The sequence below is a fragment of the Choristoneura fumiferana genome, chromosome 9 (assembly GCF_025370935.1).
Source record: "Choristoneura fumiferana chromosome 9, NRCan_CFum_1, whole genome shotgun sequence".
NCBI lineage: Eukaryota > Metazoa > Arthropoda > Insecta > Lepidoptera > Tortricidae > Choristoneura > Choristoneura fumiferana.
Genome location: NC_133480.1, coordinates 13,342,953 through 13,362,170, shown reverse-complemented (window position 1 = coordinate 13,362,170; position 19,218 = coordinate 13,342,953). Strand labels below are relative to the sequence as shown.

General features: G+C 38.8%; 2 protein-coding genes across 3 annotated transcripts in view; one reads left to right on the top strand and one right to left on the bottom strand.

Moving 5' to 3' along the window:
• The window catches only part of LOC141431344 (putative gustatory receptor 28b), a 124,353-nt gene that overhangs the window by 48,788 nt on the left and 56,347 nt on the right, over nt 1–19,218 (top strand). The window lies entirely within an intron of this gene.
• Nucleotides 1,880–17,257, bottom strand: LOC141431343 (gustatory receptor for sugar taste 43a-like). Its single transcript, XM_074092493.1, has 11 exons — nt 17,120–17,257; nt 9,548–9,666; nt 7,934–8,048; nt 7,542–7,735; nt 5,964–6,111; nt 5,608–5,763; nt 4,392–4,541; nt 3,992–4,177; nt 3,525–3,634; nt 3,102–3,263; nt 1,880–2,563 (listed from the first exon to the last, which is right to left on the bottom strand). The coding sequence occupies exons 1-11, from the start codon at nt 17,193–17,195 to the stop codon at nt 2,501–2,503; spliced, it is 1,479 nt and encodes a 492-aa protein (XP_073948594.1). The 5' UTR covers nt 17,196–17,257; the 3' UTR covers nt 1,880–2,500.

Below are 19,218 nucleotides of genomic sequence, written 5' to 3'. Positions count from 1 at the left end.
AAGTAGTTGAACTACCTAATCAACAGTTAGGTGGATAAATAGCTACTGATTTGTGATAGATCTGTACTGTACCTACACACGGCAATTGATTTCATTGCATGTTACATTACAAATTAAATATCATCAATGATCCTGCAATACCATGTTACCAACAATGGCAAATGTGGCGTATCTGACACACTAAAAATAAGACAAATTTTGCAGGAAAGCGTAAAATTATAACTTTGTGTGTATTTACCAGGCGCTAAATCTCAAATTTGCTACTGCATTTTGCATTACAATATCATAGATGATATTATCAAGTTAAGCCTTAGATATTTAAAGACAGGATGATAATATCATTGCGGGATGAGCCTCATCTATTTCCCCTCTGCCAATGCAATGCTATATGGCCATTTGACCGTCATCGTATATGAAAATCAAAGTTAGCCAAAATGGCGAAAACGGAACCCTTATAGTTTCGCCATGTCTGTCTGTCTGTCTGTCCATCCGCGGCTTTGCTCAGGGACTATCAATGCTAGAAAGCTGTAATTTTGCACGGATAAAACTATGCCGACATAATGGTACAATAAAAAAAATTTAAAAAAAATTTTTTGGGTACCTCCCATAGACGTTAAGTAGGGGTGTTTTTTTTTTCTCATCCAACCTTATAAAAGTTTGGGCTATCGTTGAATAGGTCTTTTAAAACCATTAGGTGTTTGCTAAGATGATTTTTCGATTCATTGATTTTTTTTGCGAAGTATTCAACTTTAAAGTGCACATTTTCAAAAATCGAGCGTCCTGCATACAAGGGCCAGTCCTTCGAGAACAAGTCCAGTTCATCCGCCATCGCCGTCTAGGTCTGCCAGATCGCCTTTTCGAGTTGGTGGGCATCCACTCGGTGGTTATCTTGGCCCAAAACTCGTCTGGCATTTTTTAATTATAAAGTAATGACAGAATAATAACAAACCGTTACAAGGCACGAGGGTAGTGATGGGACTCAAACGAACTGAACGAATGAACAAACGAAGTGAATGAAGTTTATCTTGAGGTTTATTTAAAAATATATTAACTTAATTTCAGTCACTCATTTTTTTGCTGCCCATTCAATTGAATCGGTCTTCATACATGCCACATTACTAGTTCGAGTGTGTGTGTGTAAAAATCAGTGTGATTACGGAAAAATGTCTATTGGTGTGCGGTTTTTACGTCTGTGTCACAATTTTGTTTTCGTAGGCATCTGTAGGAACGCAATTTTTTGACACGAGTGTGCGGTAATGCTTAGAAGTGTGCTTTATACGTGTTTCATCGCCCCCGGACGATTTGGCAGAAAAATTTGCAGGTAAAGAAAAATCAGCAGACTATGACTACAATGTGATTCTGGAGTCCTGGTAGAGAACAAACCTGCACAATTCAGTAAACATAATAACTAAAGTAAAAACATTAGACTGTACGTTATGCCTATTCAATTTATTAAAAGTGTAAACAAACCGATTTCATCAAATCTTGTATAAACACCCATTGGATCGAATCAATAACACATTTATCCATAATTCGTGTCTTTTAACTAGATGTCTATTAATTTTTTTTCACCCAAATTCACTTGATTTAAATATTTATTTTTCACTTGAAAAATCTTCGTCAAAATCTGACGTTAATTCTTGATTGAAACATGTGTACATAATCTGTAGTAGTGTAGTAGGTGGAAAATTTGATATTTTAAAAATCGATTAATGCGCGGATGAATAAGCGATTTTTATTTACTTTCCTTAAAATTAAAAAATAGTTGCTGCTTTTATAATTAAATAAACAGTATTTGGAATGAAATCAAGTATTGTAAATAATAAAACAGAAAAAAATACTTGATCTATTCGATTAATGAATTAATCGATTTACTGAACAGATTAATTTTATTTTGCAATAGGTTCTAGGTTTTCTCACTATTGAGTTCTCGGATAAATGGCGTCATTGTTTACACATTTCATAAATTAGATCGTAATACAATATAGAGTATAACTGACTCACAAGTTGAAAATAGATGCTAAAACAAAAGAACTCGAATCCTATTAATGCTGCTTAGTGCTGCTACTTAAAGTAGCGTAGTAGAAACAAGCAACCTGAGATATGTATGCATAGGAAAAATTCGTGTCTAGATTCCTGTCCAGCGGTGGTGTAGGGGTTATAGCATGCAGCACGGATTGCTGAGGACCTGGGTTCGATTCCCAGCGCTGATCTCTTTTTCTGGTTATTCTGGGCTAATTACTGTTACGAAACACTGGTCAATAGTTTTATTAACTGAGATGGGTAAATAAGTTTTAATTGTCTCCAGTAATGTCCTGTGTTCCTGGTGTATGAATGATCTACATACGTACTGTAATTACATTAGTTTTCTTGAATGGGGACCAAACAATTTATAGTTGTCATACTCTCAAGTAGTAGAAGAAGCCAGCCTTTGCGTTTGTGTATTTTATTTCAGATTTATTGCCCCCCGGCTCACATTTCACTGTTAAAGTTGATTCTTTTAAGTGTCATATCTTTGGAACTGTATGAGGATCACCAAGTATGTTGTCACAGCTCCAATTACCTGAAATGGAAGATAATATATAATCGGCCATCAGTTCGGGCTTCTTTGCAGTCATAATTCAATAACAGTAAAGCACTGTTGTTGAATTTTCCTGGCCTGCTTCTTTTTTACATAGTTAATTTTAGAACCAATTGACTAAGCAATGTTAAGGTTGCAAGTTTCTTATACCCCGAGGTCGTATTGCCAAACGTTTATGGCACATAAGTAGCAAGTGGACTGGCATGCATGCACTTGTCAGCGAGGAGCTGGGAGGGCCGTGATATCAGCTACAAGGTTTTTATTCCCTGATATAAATCATCAACCAGACACTTAAGACCGTTTTGCATGGTCTAGGGTTAAATAGTGATAGTTAGCAATTAACTGACTGAGGAGTTAAGTACTTATCTGAGGTCCACGCAAGCCCGTCTTACAGAAGCGACAAGTGATCTTATCTGTCTAGTGCGCACATTCCATGCGGCAAATATGCACGGAACGCACCATCAGCTACCGCGAGAGCAGTGACACCGACTTCTTATATCCTGGTACACCACCCACTTACAGAAGCTACAAGTGGCCTGTCGAGCGTGCACATGCCGAGTGGTGAGTAGGTCACGGAACGCAGCATCAGCTGTCGCGAGAACAGCTCCAGTCGGGAGGGCAGCGCTCCTCCGGATGGCGCATACGTCATCAGTTGACAGACTAACTCCTCTGTCTTTTTGCCCTGATACACATAAAGAAAGCAAGTCAATTTTCAGCATTCTTGTGGCCCTATACCCAATTAACCCCCTGTTTCACCATCCATTGATGGAATTTATTTGACGGATAAATGTGATGCTGGCTCTGTTTGTTTTGTTCGAATAGACGGAGACCGGCATCACATTTTATCCGTCAAATATTAAGGGCGGTGAAACAGCCCCTTAGATAATAACAAATGCGAAAGTTTCCACTCGTAGCATGCGGTTCAGTTTCCTAGTTTACTCACCTCAGTAACTGTGTAGTGACAGGGTTCCACCACGACAAACATTCGTAGCATGTGTGTGACGCACCACAAAAACTGCAGCACCAGAAAATGAATACGATTTGTAGATACAACTGAAATAAAAACAATAATTTGAGCATTTCTAAAAAAAGTTTGTACATTTGATTTGCGACTCCGATTTGGGTAAAAATTTGCAGGTAGATAGAGTAAACGATACTGAGTTTAAATAACATAGTCTCCCGATTCCCGAAAAGTCAGACAAGACAAAACAAGAGTAGACAAAAGAGCCAACATGTTCGGTAGGATATGGTTAGGATGTAGCTATGGCCGTACCTGCTGATCAACTAAATACCCATCATCATCAGCTTAACTTAATACGTCCAACTGCAGGGCGGGCTTGGGCCATAGTTCTGACGCGTAGCCAGTGCGGCGGATTAGGAACTACCAGGGCAACATAACTCTTCACGTACTTATCTCCATGATAAGGAAGTACGGCGTGACTATGAGGTGCAGCAGCGTGGACAGGAGGATCACAATGAGCGGTAGGCCATAGCTCCGGTCGATCCTTTGCACCACCTCACAAAGCGCACCGTGCAGCGCTGCGAGCCGCCGTATAGCCTCGCACGGCGGCACTATCAGTCGGGGCTCGCCGTTTACTGAAAATATAGAATTATGATCATGCCGGGGTTGTGCCGGGGCCACACATCGCGCAGATGCGAAAAAGACGTCGACGCACCGGCAGGCGTATCTGCTTGGACGAAGTCTCGGGCAAACTCAAATAGGCTAATTAACAATTAGCGATGCCTACTGTCCTCAATGCAGCAAGTCGTCATTCAATGGCAAGGTACCAGGATCGCATAACCAACGCACCAGTCTTCCTTATAATGATAGGGTGGTCAAGCTGCGCGCCGTGCAGGGAGTCGACCAGTAGACTGACGTTGCTGGCGGAGCGGCGCGTCTCGGCCGGCGCCACACGGATCGCGAACATGTTCACAGGCGTCGGTTGCTCCAGCTTTTCCACTGCAAATTAGTGGTAAATAACGACAAAACTTGTTTAAAATAGGTTATCGATAGGTACCACCGATCAATTGACGTACTTTTCATGGGTTGTCAAAAAGCGATTCCCCATAGATCCGTTTCAATAAAAGTGTACTTATTTTAGTAGATTAGATACATAGTTTCACAACCGACAGGTTTATTCTACAAGCCACACTATTATTTTCTAGTATCTATCGATACCATTATTTGTCATAACTTCAATACTATCAATAATACATGTACATAAATAAAGGCGAACTTATGATGATGCTCTAGGAATCGCTACCGGTCAACCTTTGAGTGGATGAGAGGAGTTTTTATTTAGGCGTCAACAAATAGTGGAAATTCAGGAGACAGAAATAGCGAAAGCAAGCTACAATACAAATATACTTTATTGAATACCACAAATCGATACAGTGAAATACAAAAGGAAAAAAAATCAAATTATTCAATAACGGTTTCAAAACGATTTCTTCCTGACCCCGTTTTATATGGGAAAAAATACAAAGAGGCTAAAATAAAGACAAATACATACCTACTTACTATACCTACTCTAAATAAAAATATGATAATCGTTGTCAAAAACTTAAGGATGATCCTCGATCATCTTCGTAAAGACTTCTCTGAATGACTCCACGGAGTACGATTGCCAGAGGCATAGTATCAATATTATCGAGTCATTATCGATATTATCGAGTGATATTTATTGTTGTTATCGATTGTCAATTGATCGATATTTGACCATCGAACGCCAATACTATTTAGAGTACGGACATTATAACCACAAAGTATAACCTTATATGGCATGGCTTCGTGTCTCGCGGTGAGCGCGATAGTATGGTTGCTACCGATAATCAATCGATCGATATTCGACATCGATCGCCATCACTATCTGGAGTATCAGGACATCATAACTATAAATTGTACGCACACGGCACGGCGATGTGTCGATGAGCGCGAGGCGTCGTTGCTATCGATAATCAATCGATCGATATTCGACTACACTATCGGGAGTACCAGGACATCATAACCACAAAGTGTAACTCACACGACACTGAAACGTGTTTCGCGGTGAGCGCGATGGCGTCGTTGACGGCTTGGAAGCGCGTGCGCACAGACAGCGCCGTGAATGCAAACTGCAGCTCTAGTACCATCACCACGTACCACAGCAAGTAGAAGGCGATATAGTTTGTCACTACGTCCCCTGAAACCAGAATAATGCAAGGTTAATAATGGTTTGATGTAAATGTAACGGAAATGAAACCAATATTTAAGGTTTTTTTTTCTTATTAACTACCTAAACAGAATTAACTTTAACTTTAATAATTAATTAATTACGATTAAGCCAAAGTTGCACCCGTGTGAAGCTGGGGCGAATCGCTAGTACAGTTTATACTCGCTTACATTGTCTATCAAGCTTTTTAGCTTGTAGCGCGTAGAAGCAAAAGTCATCGGCTATCAGAACCGTGAAGAAGATAAGTATTGCCAGGAGCACTGCTATCAGCTTGCGTTCCGTGACGATAGAGTATTGAGCCCCGATGCTGTTGTCTACCTGAAATGTCAGTAAAACTCTTATTCATTTCTGCTCTCCTGGTACTGGTTTCCATTCCCCATGAAAAGCACATTTAGACTTTGAAATGCAGCTTACGGGTCCATATCAGCTCGCATTGTAATGATAGTCCAAATGTAATAATGTTTGTCAGAATGATCGTTTGTCATAACTCTTTTTTTCTCTGAATCCAATAATTGTTCAGAATTGTTATAAAACAAACCTAACCTAATGTATAGTTTTCTATAGGAGGACCATTTAAAAATTCCAGAAAAATGTTAGGGTTTAGTGGGAAAAAATTATGACAAACGATGATTCAAACAAAAATTACGGTATGACTTGCGAAGACTATGGAACTTTGGCGCTCCCGCAGCTTACTTCAGTCTGAAATTTACTATCACAACAACAAAGTAGCCAAATAAAACGCATTTAATTATTTTCAATGCAAACGTTTTTCGAACGCGAACGCTTCCCACTTAATTAAACTTGATGTTTACCCAGGAATTAATTATTCTGCTTTTGACTCCCGCTCCTTGCTCAAGAGTTATTTTTAGGCGGGGTAAAATACATATTTCTAAAATTTTCCAGCTAAAAAATAGGCCCCGTATTCATGGTAAACATTTGTTGAGCAGCATTGTTGAATCAACATGTTGCTGAGTTGCTGGAAACATGTTGCGCGCAACACTGCGTGTTCCCGTGTTGTCGCTTGGTGACCAAAAACATCAGTTGAGCAGCTACCTAATGTTGACGTGCGTGGACAGGTTTTCAACTTTTCTAGAAACATGGCCGTAGTGTGGTACATGAATACGGGACTTTGTTGTAAATACTTTCGATGCTACCATTTATAATTTACCTAGTTTTTATACAAGTTTGACACACTGCCGTGCTCAAGCTAAAAGGCGGCTAAGTGACAAAATCAAGTTTTGAGATAGAGTCGAAAATTGGTCGAAAAGCGCAGTAAGTAATTATTTTAAATCGATGGTAGTTGATATCTATAATTCATAGATTTACCTAGCATCTATAAATAACCGATATAAACTTGCATTGATTTATAAAAAAAACACCGCGTTTTTCGACCATCTCCAAAGGACCCCGGACCTAAAGATGGAAAATGTGGTTTCAGTTAAATATCCTGAGATTTTGATAAGTTATAGATTTCAAAGTCCTGAACAAAGCTCTCTAAGAGTGCTCTGTTTCTGAATCCCTTTCAGAGTTTAGTTTAGTTTTTTAGAGACTTTTGTTCAGGACTGAAATCTATAATAATATCAAAATCTGAGGATATTTAATTGAAACCACATTTTTCATACTGTCCGGGGTCCTTTGATTTTTTCACTTAGCCGCTTTAGCTTGAGGACGGCAGCCAGTGAGCGAGTTATGGAGCATATTTCAGCAACTAGTACCAGGGGATCATAATGTAGTAAGGCGTTACTCACCGAAGCTACGCTGTCCATGAATTTGAGCATGTTCCTCATTCTCCTAGGGGCACCGTACACGCCCGCGCCGGCCGTAGCCACAACGACTAGGACATCACAGGTTGAGACGACCTGGGACATCCGTGACGTCATCCTTACTGAGAGCTCTACTCCCACATTGATTTCCGATACGAGACCGAAAATTGTACATATTACTGAAAACCACACAAAATGCCAATTCATTCGCTCATCCATAAGGATTTATAAACATTACACCCCCTAACAGATAAGTAATCTAATTGTTTAATGATATTAGAAATACAGGACTATTAGTTATACGATATACGCAATGTCATGCAATGTTTGCATTATGTTAGATTGCATGTATTGTGATTGGCTAGAGAGTGACTTACCTAAAACTGTGACTAGAATGTAGCTATATATACACATGGCACTAGATATAGTGACTGTGAAGCCGCTCGGGCGAGACTCGAACCTTAGTGGCGCTAACCCGAAGAAACTTGATAACTGAAAACAAGGAAAGAAAAGGTTACAGCTCATTAGCCCTTTCGAACCCAGCCGATACGATTGTGCGGGTTAATTACATTTGAATTTGACATGGATAGTACATAATAAGGTCCACTGTCATACCTCTTACATTTGAATTTTGAACATCTTTTCATACTTGCTGGGTTCGAAAGGGCTATAGCCACCCGGCACCCGATCAGCACCGCCTCGACTTTCGACGTCCACTTGTCGACAGGTGGTCCACGCGCGGACGGCGCGATGACAACGAGTGGACCTCGCGCAGTCCACGCATTTCCGAGTAGAGGGATGAAGAGGGGGTGGTGGGGGTGGAGTGCGCCGCATCGCAAGCGTACGGCCACCGAGTGGTCCACTCGCCATCCGCGCGTGGCAACCTCGCGAGTGAGGCGATCCGTTGACGCTATACGGATTTGACGTAGTGAGCGCATGCCCATACAATAGTACATTGTGTCTTAAGGGCGGTAAATAAGGAATTACGAACGAGAGTCTATTAGACGCTAGAGCTAGAGAGACTATTAGAATTTAATGAGTTGATGTTCGTAATTCTAGTACCGCCCGTGCGACATACAACGTTTTTCATAACATTTGCGAGTAAAATATTATATTTCTAAAAGAAAAAATGATGATGATGATGATGATGTCCTCCATGTCGTGTCCGACAAAGGCGAACCTTAAGAAAAGAAAAAATATAATTGTTCTAAATATTGGCGATACCTTAGGCTGCGCTCTTGGCAGCGCCGCCCTCCCCCTCCCCCTCCTGCAGCATGCGCCGCAACGTGCGTGTGAGTGTGATCCTGCAGCAGCGCGCGCAGCAGTATCAGTACGCACATTGACCGGTCGGCTCATTTACCGACCTTGGGCTTCATGACAACAAAATTTGTACGCGCAATGACTCATTTACCGACCACGGGTTTCATGACAAGCACATTAAGGTCGAGGGTTTTATTTGGGGGGTTGCAACCAAGGTAGCCTGCATGTTACGACACTGTTTACTAGCAATAGCAAGTGTGATGAAAATTCATATGATGAATACTAACCGCTCGAGGCGAGGCGGGGTGCTGGTCGGGTGCCGGGTGGCTGTAATGAGCTGTGACCTTTAAGGACTTATATCACACTCACGTCTTATTCAGCCTGCAAAGCAGTGAGTACAGTTGCCAGCACCAATAATGTGATACAAGAAAGCGTGCATATATATATGATACGACTCTCTTGCAGGGCCGGTAAGACGTGTCAAATATGTTTGGACGCTCCGCTGTGGCTGTCGCAGATATTAACCTGCATAACATTGGTTGCCGTCCTTTACTTTGGATAGACGTCTGATTTCACTGTTAATTGATTGAAAATTAGAGACTGTTCCACCGCTCATTGATACATTTTACATGAAAGTAATCTGTGATGCCGTCTCTATTTGTTTTATCCGAATAAACAGAAACGGCATCACGTTATCTGTTAAGTAATCAATGAGTGGGGCTAAAGCGTACCCTCAGTATGAAGGCGTGCGCGCCCCCCACCACGCAGTGCGCGGGGCCGTCCTGCTTGCTGTCGGCCGCGGGCTGCGCCGGCGCCACTGCGCCTCCATCTTTCGCCGCTGCCTCTATACCTAAAACATAGTATGACCACAGATTACATAATAGTACTCGTATAGGTAGTGCCACGAGACAACACAGCTACAACATGTCGTGTAATGAAAGTAGGATTTTGACATTTATTTCATTTATTCTTCCTTTGTCTGATCAGTTATTTTTGTAGCTGTGTGTGTAATCATTCACTTCAACTCTCGTGGCACTACCTATACTACGTATCAGATTTAGATAGAGCTCTCCCACACTAGCTTTTGAGCATGCATATCCTCTTGTCAGTGCTTGCGCTGCGTTAACGCAACTTTCAGGCAACGTCAGCGGTATTTTTTAAGCGTCAGCTCAGCGTCTTATTAACGCCACCACAGCGTCAACTCAACGTTCACGCAGCGACGCCGCAACGTCAGTAGCTTTTGACGAACTTCAGTAAATTTCTTCTTAACGCATTTACTACTATGTAAAATATGGAATATGTATAATGCTATGTATAATAATATGATAGTGATTTGATTAAAAACTTCCTCGGATTTCATCTACTATTATATAGGGTCAAGTTTTGATACAAAAATAAAAACGTTTAAAACCAGTCAAATTAACGTCTTATTATAAAATTTAATTTATGTAACTGGAAACAATTACTCTTCTCACCTGCGACCTTATGATAGCTACGACTATGCCACAAATGTATGAACATACACTAAGCATACAAACCCAACTATCACCTCAACCACACTACCCTAACGCGTTTCGAACTCAACCAAAATTCACCTTCAAAGCAAACGCTCACCATGCTACCAGATGTTAGACTCAAATCAGCAGGGCTACTACGAAACTCGAAACTCGAAGTTCGTATCGTACCGTCCCTCTCGCTCTCGTATTAAATAGTATAAGTGTCACAGGGACCGCACGACACGAACTTCGAGAGTTTCGTAGTAGCCCTGCAGAGGCCGTATAAGCCTAAAGTTTCTGACGCTCACGATCGCAATCAAACGTCAGTTTTTGTATGCGAAATATGTCATTTGATTGCGATTGCGAACGTCAGAAACGTTAGGCAATACGGCCTCAGGTCCGATATTGTTTATATGATATAAAGCTTCGCAAAGTAACGCCTGATTCAATAAATTATTTAATTTGTTGCCTTTTTCATCTACTTTCGCACCATCCTCGGGTGAACCTGTCCGAACGATCCATCACCGACACGTTAAACAAGTTTAATTGCTCTCCTATAACTGGTCTCAGGAGAGAAATTGATCATTAGATCAATGACAGGACACTTCATACATTCATACGCACTTACACACAACTCGTATAATATACAGTGTAACATTCATATCAGTCAGTATGGGAAAGTCTGAAACTATAAGAAATACGAAGATCTGTTCTTAGAAACCATGTCATAGATTTTAGTAACAAGAAAAACGGCATTCATATGTTTAAAAAAAACTTTTACTCAGCTCGGGAATCGAACCCTGACGTTTTCAAAAATAAAACTTATATTATTATAGAATATGAAATACAATGCATTTTATTCATTCTAAATATCGCGTTTCATTTATTGCTTATGACCTACACTACCGATATCCAAATAGAAATAATATATTATTGTTAATATTTTTTAAAACGACCGGGTTGGATTTCCGAACTGATTCAATTTTTTTTTTAATGTATGAATGCTGTTTTTTTGTTACTAAAATCGATGACATGGTTCTAAGAACAGATCTTCGTATGTCTTATAGTTTCAGACTTTCCCATACTGACCGATATGAATGTTACACCCTGTATATACTGAGCGGAAAAAAATCTGGCCCTCAAATGTATGCAATAATACAGGTATAGGTTATTTTGTATGTATATAGAGTGGGCCTAATTTGCCTGAGTACATTTTCATAATGTCGTCTGCGTAGGTACTAGTCAAAAATGCACTTTATGAAATTTTGCCGATTTTTCTAAATACCTACGTGATTTTGGGATGAGTTAATGTATAGTATATATATATATATATATATATATATATATATATATATATATATATATATATATATATATAATATATATATATTATATATATATATATATATATATATATATATATATATACTTATATATATATATATATATATATATAAAAGATACTTAACACTACACTCATTAGATCACTCTTGAAATGTTCTAATGAGTGAGCTAAGTTTTTGCATAATTTAAAATTGACTGGGTCAAAATATGATTAACCAATCATTGGAGTCTTTTTGCATTTGTTATTTCAACTCTAAATTTGTTAATTTTACGGGTATCCCGTGAAATCATATCGAAAATACAAACTGAGACATCGATGTACAGAAAAACCAGAAAAAGAGACCAGCACTGGGAATCGAACCCAGGTCCTCAGCAATCCGTGCTGCGTGCTATAACCCCTACACCACTGCTGGACAAAAATCTACACGAAAAAAAAATGACATGGGCCCAAAATGTTCTTCGATTACGTTACGATTACAAGATTACGATTACTAAGGTTACAGACCCTATTTTGCGCTTAAATAAAAAATTATGAATGTGATAAATCTTCATTTTTCACATAGTTTACCCCCCAAAGCGTCGAAATAACATACTGAAAATGCAGCTTTACATCACATTTTGCAATTTTAGCTTTTTTTTGTATAACACCTATTTGTCTGTGTTTATCCATTAGTCATGTTACACGAAACGTGCAAAAAAACAAAAACTTGTTTTTCGTAGAGCGGAAATCTTATCTACCAGGTTAACAGTAATTCGCGGGGGTTTATTAGTGCTGCTATCGGCATCGGCAGCTAATAATGTTACCATCCTAGGCTCACCTTTGAAGCGCCGACACAAACACTCCACTTTATATGCCTGTCGTCATGTTATCGAGTATGTAAATTGGCAGTCGACGAGTAAATGTTATTTGGAAATATACCTACTTATGTACTCTTTAAGTCAGGTCCACACCAACTTAACGTAATCACGCAAAAAACTGGAAGGAGATCGCACAAAATAAGCCGCCTTGGCGTCAAATCGAATCTAAGGCCAAGAAACACTTCGAGTCGCTGAGCCAGCAGAGTAAGTAAAAGTACTCCAACTAATAACAGATTAATTAACAGATTTAAATATTACTTCATGTATGACGAACTTCCTTTGTGAAAACGTCAATATTCAACGCTTACTTCCTCAACCTCGTATCTACCCGAATTGTAATTGTATACAACAAATCAACACTATCGTACTTAACATAAAGATGATTTCTAAAGCAATTTAATGCGGCGAGATACGAGGTTGTGAAAGTAAGCGGTCGATATGTATTTTTAAGGGGGCGCCCGTTCACGATAACGTTCGAATTTCAAAAACTCTTTCCAGCCAAGAGGATAAAAAGCGACTTTCCACGCAGATTTCTAAGGACAAAGAAAGCTTTTTCGAGTTAGTGAGGTGAAAAAAAACTTTTCGATCTACGCTACGCTACGTGGCGCTCCGCGAGTTCTCAGCATACCTCGGCAACCATCAGTCGCTCGAGTTACAAACTTACGGACTCACGCGCATTTATTACGTAACTTAATATGTCAACGATATAAACAGCATTGTTCGGTGAACGGATGTTTAAATTCTTCTAATATAATATAATCAAAACTATTGTTATATAATCCTACTAATATTATAAATGCGAAAGTTTGTGAGTGAGTGTGTGAGTGAGTGAGTGAGTGAGTGAGTGAGTATGTTTGTTACTCTTTCACGCTGAAACGGCTGGACGGATTTGGATGAAATTTGGTATGTAGATAGCTGAACATCTGGAATAAAACATAGGCTACTTTTTATCCCGATATTCCCACGGGATAGGGATAAAATCTCGAAATATCAACCGTCGGGCTTAGAGTCATGAAATTTGATAAGTAGGTAGCTGGACGTTTGAAATAACACATATGCTACTTTTTATCCCACGGGATAGGGATAAAATCTTAAACTTATAACCGCTGGGCTTAGAGCCCTGAAATTTGGTATGTAGATAGCTGAACATCTGGAATAAAACATAGGCTACTTTTTATTCCGATATTCCCACGGGATAGGGATAAAATCTCGAAATAACAACCGCTGGGCTTTGAGTCATGAAATTTGATAAGTAGGTAGCTGGACGTTTGAAATAACACATAGGCTACTTTTTATCCCACGGGATAGGGATAAAATCTTGAACTAATAACCGCTGGGCTTAGAGCCCTGAAATTTGGTATGTAGATAGCTGAACATCTGGAATAAAACATAGGCTACTTTTTATTCCGATATTCCCACGGGATAGGGATAAAATCTTGAAATAACAACCGCTGGGCTTTGAGTCATGAAATTTGATAAGTAGGTAGCTGGACGTTTGAAATAACACATAGGCTACTTTTTATCCCACGGGATAGGGATAAAATCTTAAACTAATAACCGCTGGGCTTAGAGCCCTGAAATTTGGTATGTAGATAGCTGAACATCTGGAATAAAACATAGGCTACTTTTTATTCGGATATTCCCACGGGATAGGGATAAAATCTCGAAATAACAACCGCTGGGCTTTGAGTCATGAAATTTGATAAGTAGGTAGCTGGACGTTTGAAATAACACATAGGCTACTTTTTATCCCACGGGATAGGGATAAAATCTTGAACTAATAACCGCTGGGCTTAGAGCCCTGAAATTTGGTATGTAGATAGCTGGAAATTATGGAATAAAACATAGCCTACTTTTTATCCCAATATTCCCACGGGATAGGGATAAAATCTTGAAATAATAGCCGCTGGGCTTAGAGTCATGAAATTTGGTATGTAGATAACTAGACGTCTGGAATAACACGTAAGGGACTTTTTGACTCGATATTCCCACGGGATACCTAGGGATAAAATCTCTAAATAACAACCACTGGGTTTAGAGCCATGAATTTTGGTATGTAGGTAGCTGGACCTCTGGAATAACACACAGGCTAATTTTTATCCCGATATTCCCACGGGATAGGGATAAAATCTTGAAATAATAACTGCTGGGTTTAGACTCATGAAATTTGGTATGTAGGTAGCTAGACGTCTGAAATAACACATAAGCGACTTTTTGATCCGATATTCCCACGGGATACCTAGGGATAAAATCTCGAAATAACAACCACTGGGCTTAGAGCCATGAAATTGGGTATGTAGGTAGCTGGACCTGTGGAATAACAAATAATCTATTTTTTACCCCGATATTTTATCGGGATAGGGATAAAATCTTGAAATATTAACCGCTGAGCTTAGAGTCATGAAATTTGGTATGTAGGTAGCCGTATGTCTGGAATAACACATAAGTACGCGACTTTTATCCCGATATTCCCACGGGATAGTTTTGTAACTAAGGGACCCCATACATACCCGTATTATTATTATTATTTTTTATTTTTTTCTTTAATTGTATACTGTAGTTTTTAAGTATTTTATTTGTAATTATTTTATTTTGAAAAATGACTTTCTGCCAAGTTTCTTGCGGCGCATTCTTCTTGGCAATGATGGTCTATCCGAAAGCGCTGGTAGTTTAAAAAATGAGATGTAAAAGTGCCCATTGCGGCCTATTTATTGAATAAATGATTTGAATTTGAATTTTGCATTTGAATTTTGATAGGGAAAAATTTTGAAACTTCAGCACTGGGTTTAGAGTCTTGAATTTTGTACAGTTATTCACAACACAACCTCAATGAAGACCACGATATAAATATTGGAAATTTCCAGGGGAATTTTGTAAAATCCCGAAAATTTCAATTGCAGCTACCACACCGAATAGTTTACGCGTGCGAAGCCGCGGGTAAAAGCTAGTATAATATAATTCTCTATCTCAAACTCAAATTCAACGATAAAGCTTTTCGCACATCCCAGAAGAGGCGCAAATACTTCTCCGTAGCTAATTTGTAGGTAACAAATATACGTAGTGATGAAGCTAAATAAAACCGTTTAAAATATAATACGTTTTTTGGTTTATTAAAATAACGTAAAATGCGTTTATTTTTGTTACATACTACTTAGTCCATTTAAATCTCTCCTAATATTTTCCCTACTTTAAATTTCATGTGAAATTATCAAATCAAATACATAACTGAAGAGCAGGGATGTTACGCAGCTTCCGTTTCCGTTAAGTCGTAACTTCCGTTTGGTTTTACACATCCGTTTCGGTTCCGGTTACGTTAGTTTTGAAACAGAAGTTATATCGGATGTCAATGCTTAGCGCGGCGGCCAAACTTGAACGGTGTACATCAAAAACGTACAGGTTTATACCAGTCATTCGCTCATCGCCCCGCTTGCCACATGCTACACTAACATCTCGTCCACTTATCACTCAAGCTCCGGTTCTGGTTCCGGTTCCGTTTTCGGTTCCGATTCCGTTTCTGGTTCCGATAAACTATATTGAAAATATATGGTTCCGCTTTCGGTTCCGATAAAACCACATCCGTTACCTCCCTGCTGAAGAGTGATAATTAAGTAAGTAGTAAAGTAGGCAGCCCTATCGCGCGTTTGTGGACCGAGCCGGCGTAGGTAATTATATCAAGGACGCTGCCGAGACGGAATACTGCTCCTTTTTTTATACTGTGGTTATTCAATTACCTGGTTTTCTAAGTAATGCTGATCAATTCGAAAAACAAACACTTTGGCTCCACACTAATTTTGACCCTGCCAGTTTAGACGGAAGTGATATCCATTACAAGGGGGCTCATCAAAAACGAATTAAGTATCTAGTGGTGGGCTACCGTAATGTGTCCCTAGTTAATTTCTTTCACCGTTAAAGACACTTCTTGTGCCGAATCCTTGACCTTTAGCACAGAGTAAAAAAAAATTCTTGTGAGAAATGTCTTTAAAAAAATCGGTCGCATTAGTTGCGTGAAAGATAGATAAATAAAAAACTTTAGTCACCACAAACATACACGTCTTTATACAATGATGAATTAACAAAAAATAAGTTATAACTTAAAACCTAACATGCGAGAAATCCCAGAAATAAAATAAAGAATAAAAAAATAATATATGAAAAATAATTACAAAAAAAAGTAAATAATTTTGAATTTAATAGAGCCGTGTGACGTTGTGGAGAATAGGCGCTGACTCAGCATATACTGCAGCTACGAGTAGCATGATATTAGTAGGTATATAAGTTGAATATGTCTCGCCATGTATAAGATCTCTTAAAACAGCCAATGTGACTGAAATTCTTATAGGACACTTTTTATAGACACCAGCAATTTTCTTTTAGTGCATTATGTGCTGAAGGTCTATCACTTCTCGGTGACCAACATTACTTGCAGATTTCTTTTAAATATAAAGAAAAAAATCTAAATTAATTGAAAAAAAAACAGAACCACACACACAGGTGACTTTTACTTATTTTAAAAACTACAATTCGAGAAAGTACAACATTATTTAAGAAAAATCTAAGTAAATATTCCTAACTTTAAAATCCTTTTGTTTAGTAGAAAATACTCACCATTCCACCTTTGCGTATACAAAGGCGACACTTTCAACACATTACTAGATACTTGCAAATCGTAAGTCCACAACATTTTGAGAGATTATAATTTACTATTACATGTCCAACTTCTTGCCTCCACCGCACCGCGGTGCGTCCGGGCTGAACTCACTTTACTTATTGTTTTATGGAGGCACAAAATTGTAACTGTTTTGTACTAGATAAGTAGTCAGGCTACTTTTATTTATGCAGTATGGTTCCGTAGCAAACTTGTTATTCCGAGTACCAATATGTTTAAAAATCCTTGCTGTACACTACAAATAGGTAAATGAAACAAATTGTATTAAATAGAGTCGGGTAGGTATACCTATTGCTTAAAGCACTGTTTTATTTCCACTATTTTGACTCTTAAACTCACTCTTTTTGGGGCCTTAGTGATTGCTCCTCTCATATACTCAAAGGTTGGTTGGTAGGGATAAGTCCGTCTTTGTACAAGTAAGTTTGTCTATTGTATTTTGTTTATTTTCTTTTGTACCTACAATAAAGAGTTTACCTACTTACAATACATACTTTCAATAGCCACCATCTTTAGTATTAGTCAGGTCTACACCCACTGAACGTGAACGGTCCACACCAACTGAACGGCATTCTGCCAATCTTTTTACACCAGAAGTCTATGGACTAACTATACCCAAAAATCGTACAATACCGTACGGATATTGTATAATAATTTGTTTAGGACGATGGTGGGGCTTCCTCGCTACTGCAGTGCTTCTGGCATGTTTGCTGACGCTGGTGGACGACTTTTATGCGCTTATGCGTAAGAAAGTCGCTTCACTGATACGCAGAATGAGGGGCAGCTCTAACAGTCTCCTAAAGGTGGTCGCAGAGAGGCAGGACAGTGCTGTGCTAGGCAGGTTTAACACGCTGCACGCTGCTCCTGCGTCTTTGCGACAACATGCCATCTAATAAATATCTCGTAATACCAATGTAGATATACTAACATAGTTCTTAAGTTTCTATTGTTACTAACATGCTATGGACCAAATTAGTTGTCTGATAATAAAAACATTTTATTTTATTTTGTTTATTTTTATTAGGATTTAGAAAGGTTTTAACATCTGTCAAGGAAGCACTATGCATTAGCACCTTCCTAATTGACTTGTTTGTCAATAAGATATCAGAAACTACTTTGTCGCACTTAGTCATTTCGTTAATCATCGTTTAGACACCAGACACACAACTGTGTCACGACCAAATGGGTGTACTAATAGATGACAGCAGAGTGTCATCTATTGGCCATTAACGTGTCGAGCACTCGGACGTTTACCTTACTTATGAATATAAGCAACTATTTCATACCCACTGTTATAGTTGTCTTGCTCTCCCCCACGTTTGCACTGACCTTAAGTAAACTCCCAAACTTTACCAATTTCTTTATCCGGCAGGGTTTAAAGATCTTTCCTTGAAGATTAATAAATGTATTGTATTAGCTCTTTATTGTACATAAAACATATGAAAATTACAATTAACAAGAGAAAGAGATGTACAAAGGCGAACTTATCCCTTAAAGGGATCTCAGTCGTAAACATAAGAAAATCCTTGGTTGGTTCTTCCTTGGTTGGTAAGGAACTCCTTGACGTCCATTCTAATGCTGAATCCATACTATAATTGATTTTTGGAACATGAATCAACTTATTTACTTATGTGTATGTCGACCAGGAGTTCATAAAACAATAGAGAACAATAAACATTACCAACCACCGATATACTTGCCTGTAAGGATTGGATTTATTAATCGAGCAACACCCTCTCGCGTGACGCGAGCCGGTCAATGGTTTTGGCCCTTTGTTTATTCAATATAACAACACTTAAGGACTGATCAATGTGTTACTACTACCTAGAAATGGCATTAAAACTTCTAACAAGCTATGATAGCCTAGTAATTTGACCAAAAGCTTCAGAAAAAGAGGATCGTGGGTAACCCGTTGGCTTGCAGCTTTAATCTAAGTTTTGCGGAATATATAATGTGCGAAATGACGCTGCGAAATTAACAATTGACTTGATACTACTTATATTATCTTAAGTTTGTTATTTTGACTAAGTCACCAATGCAA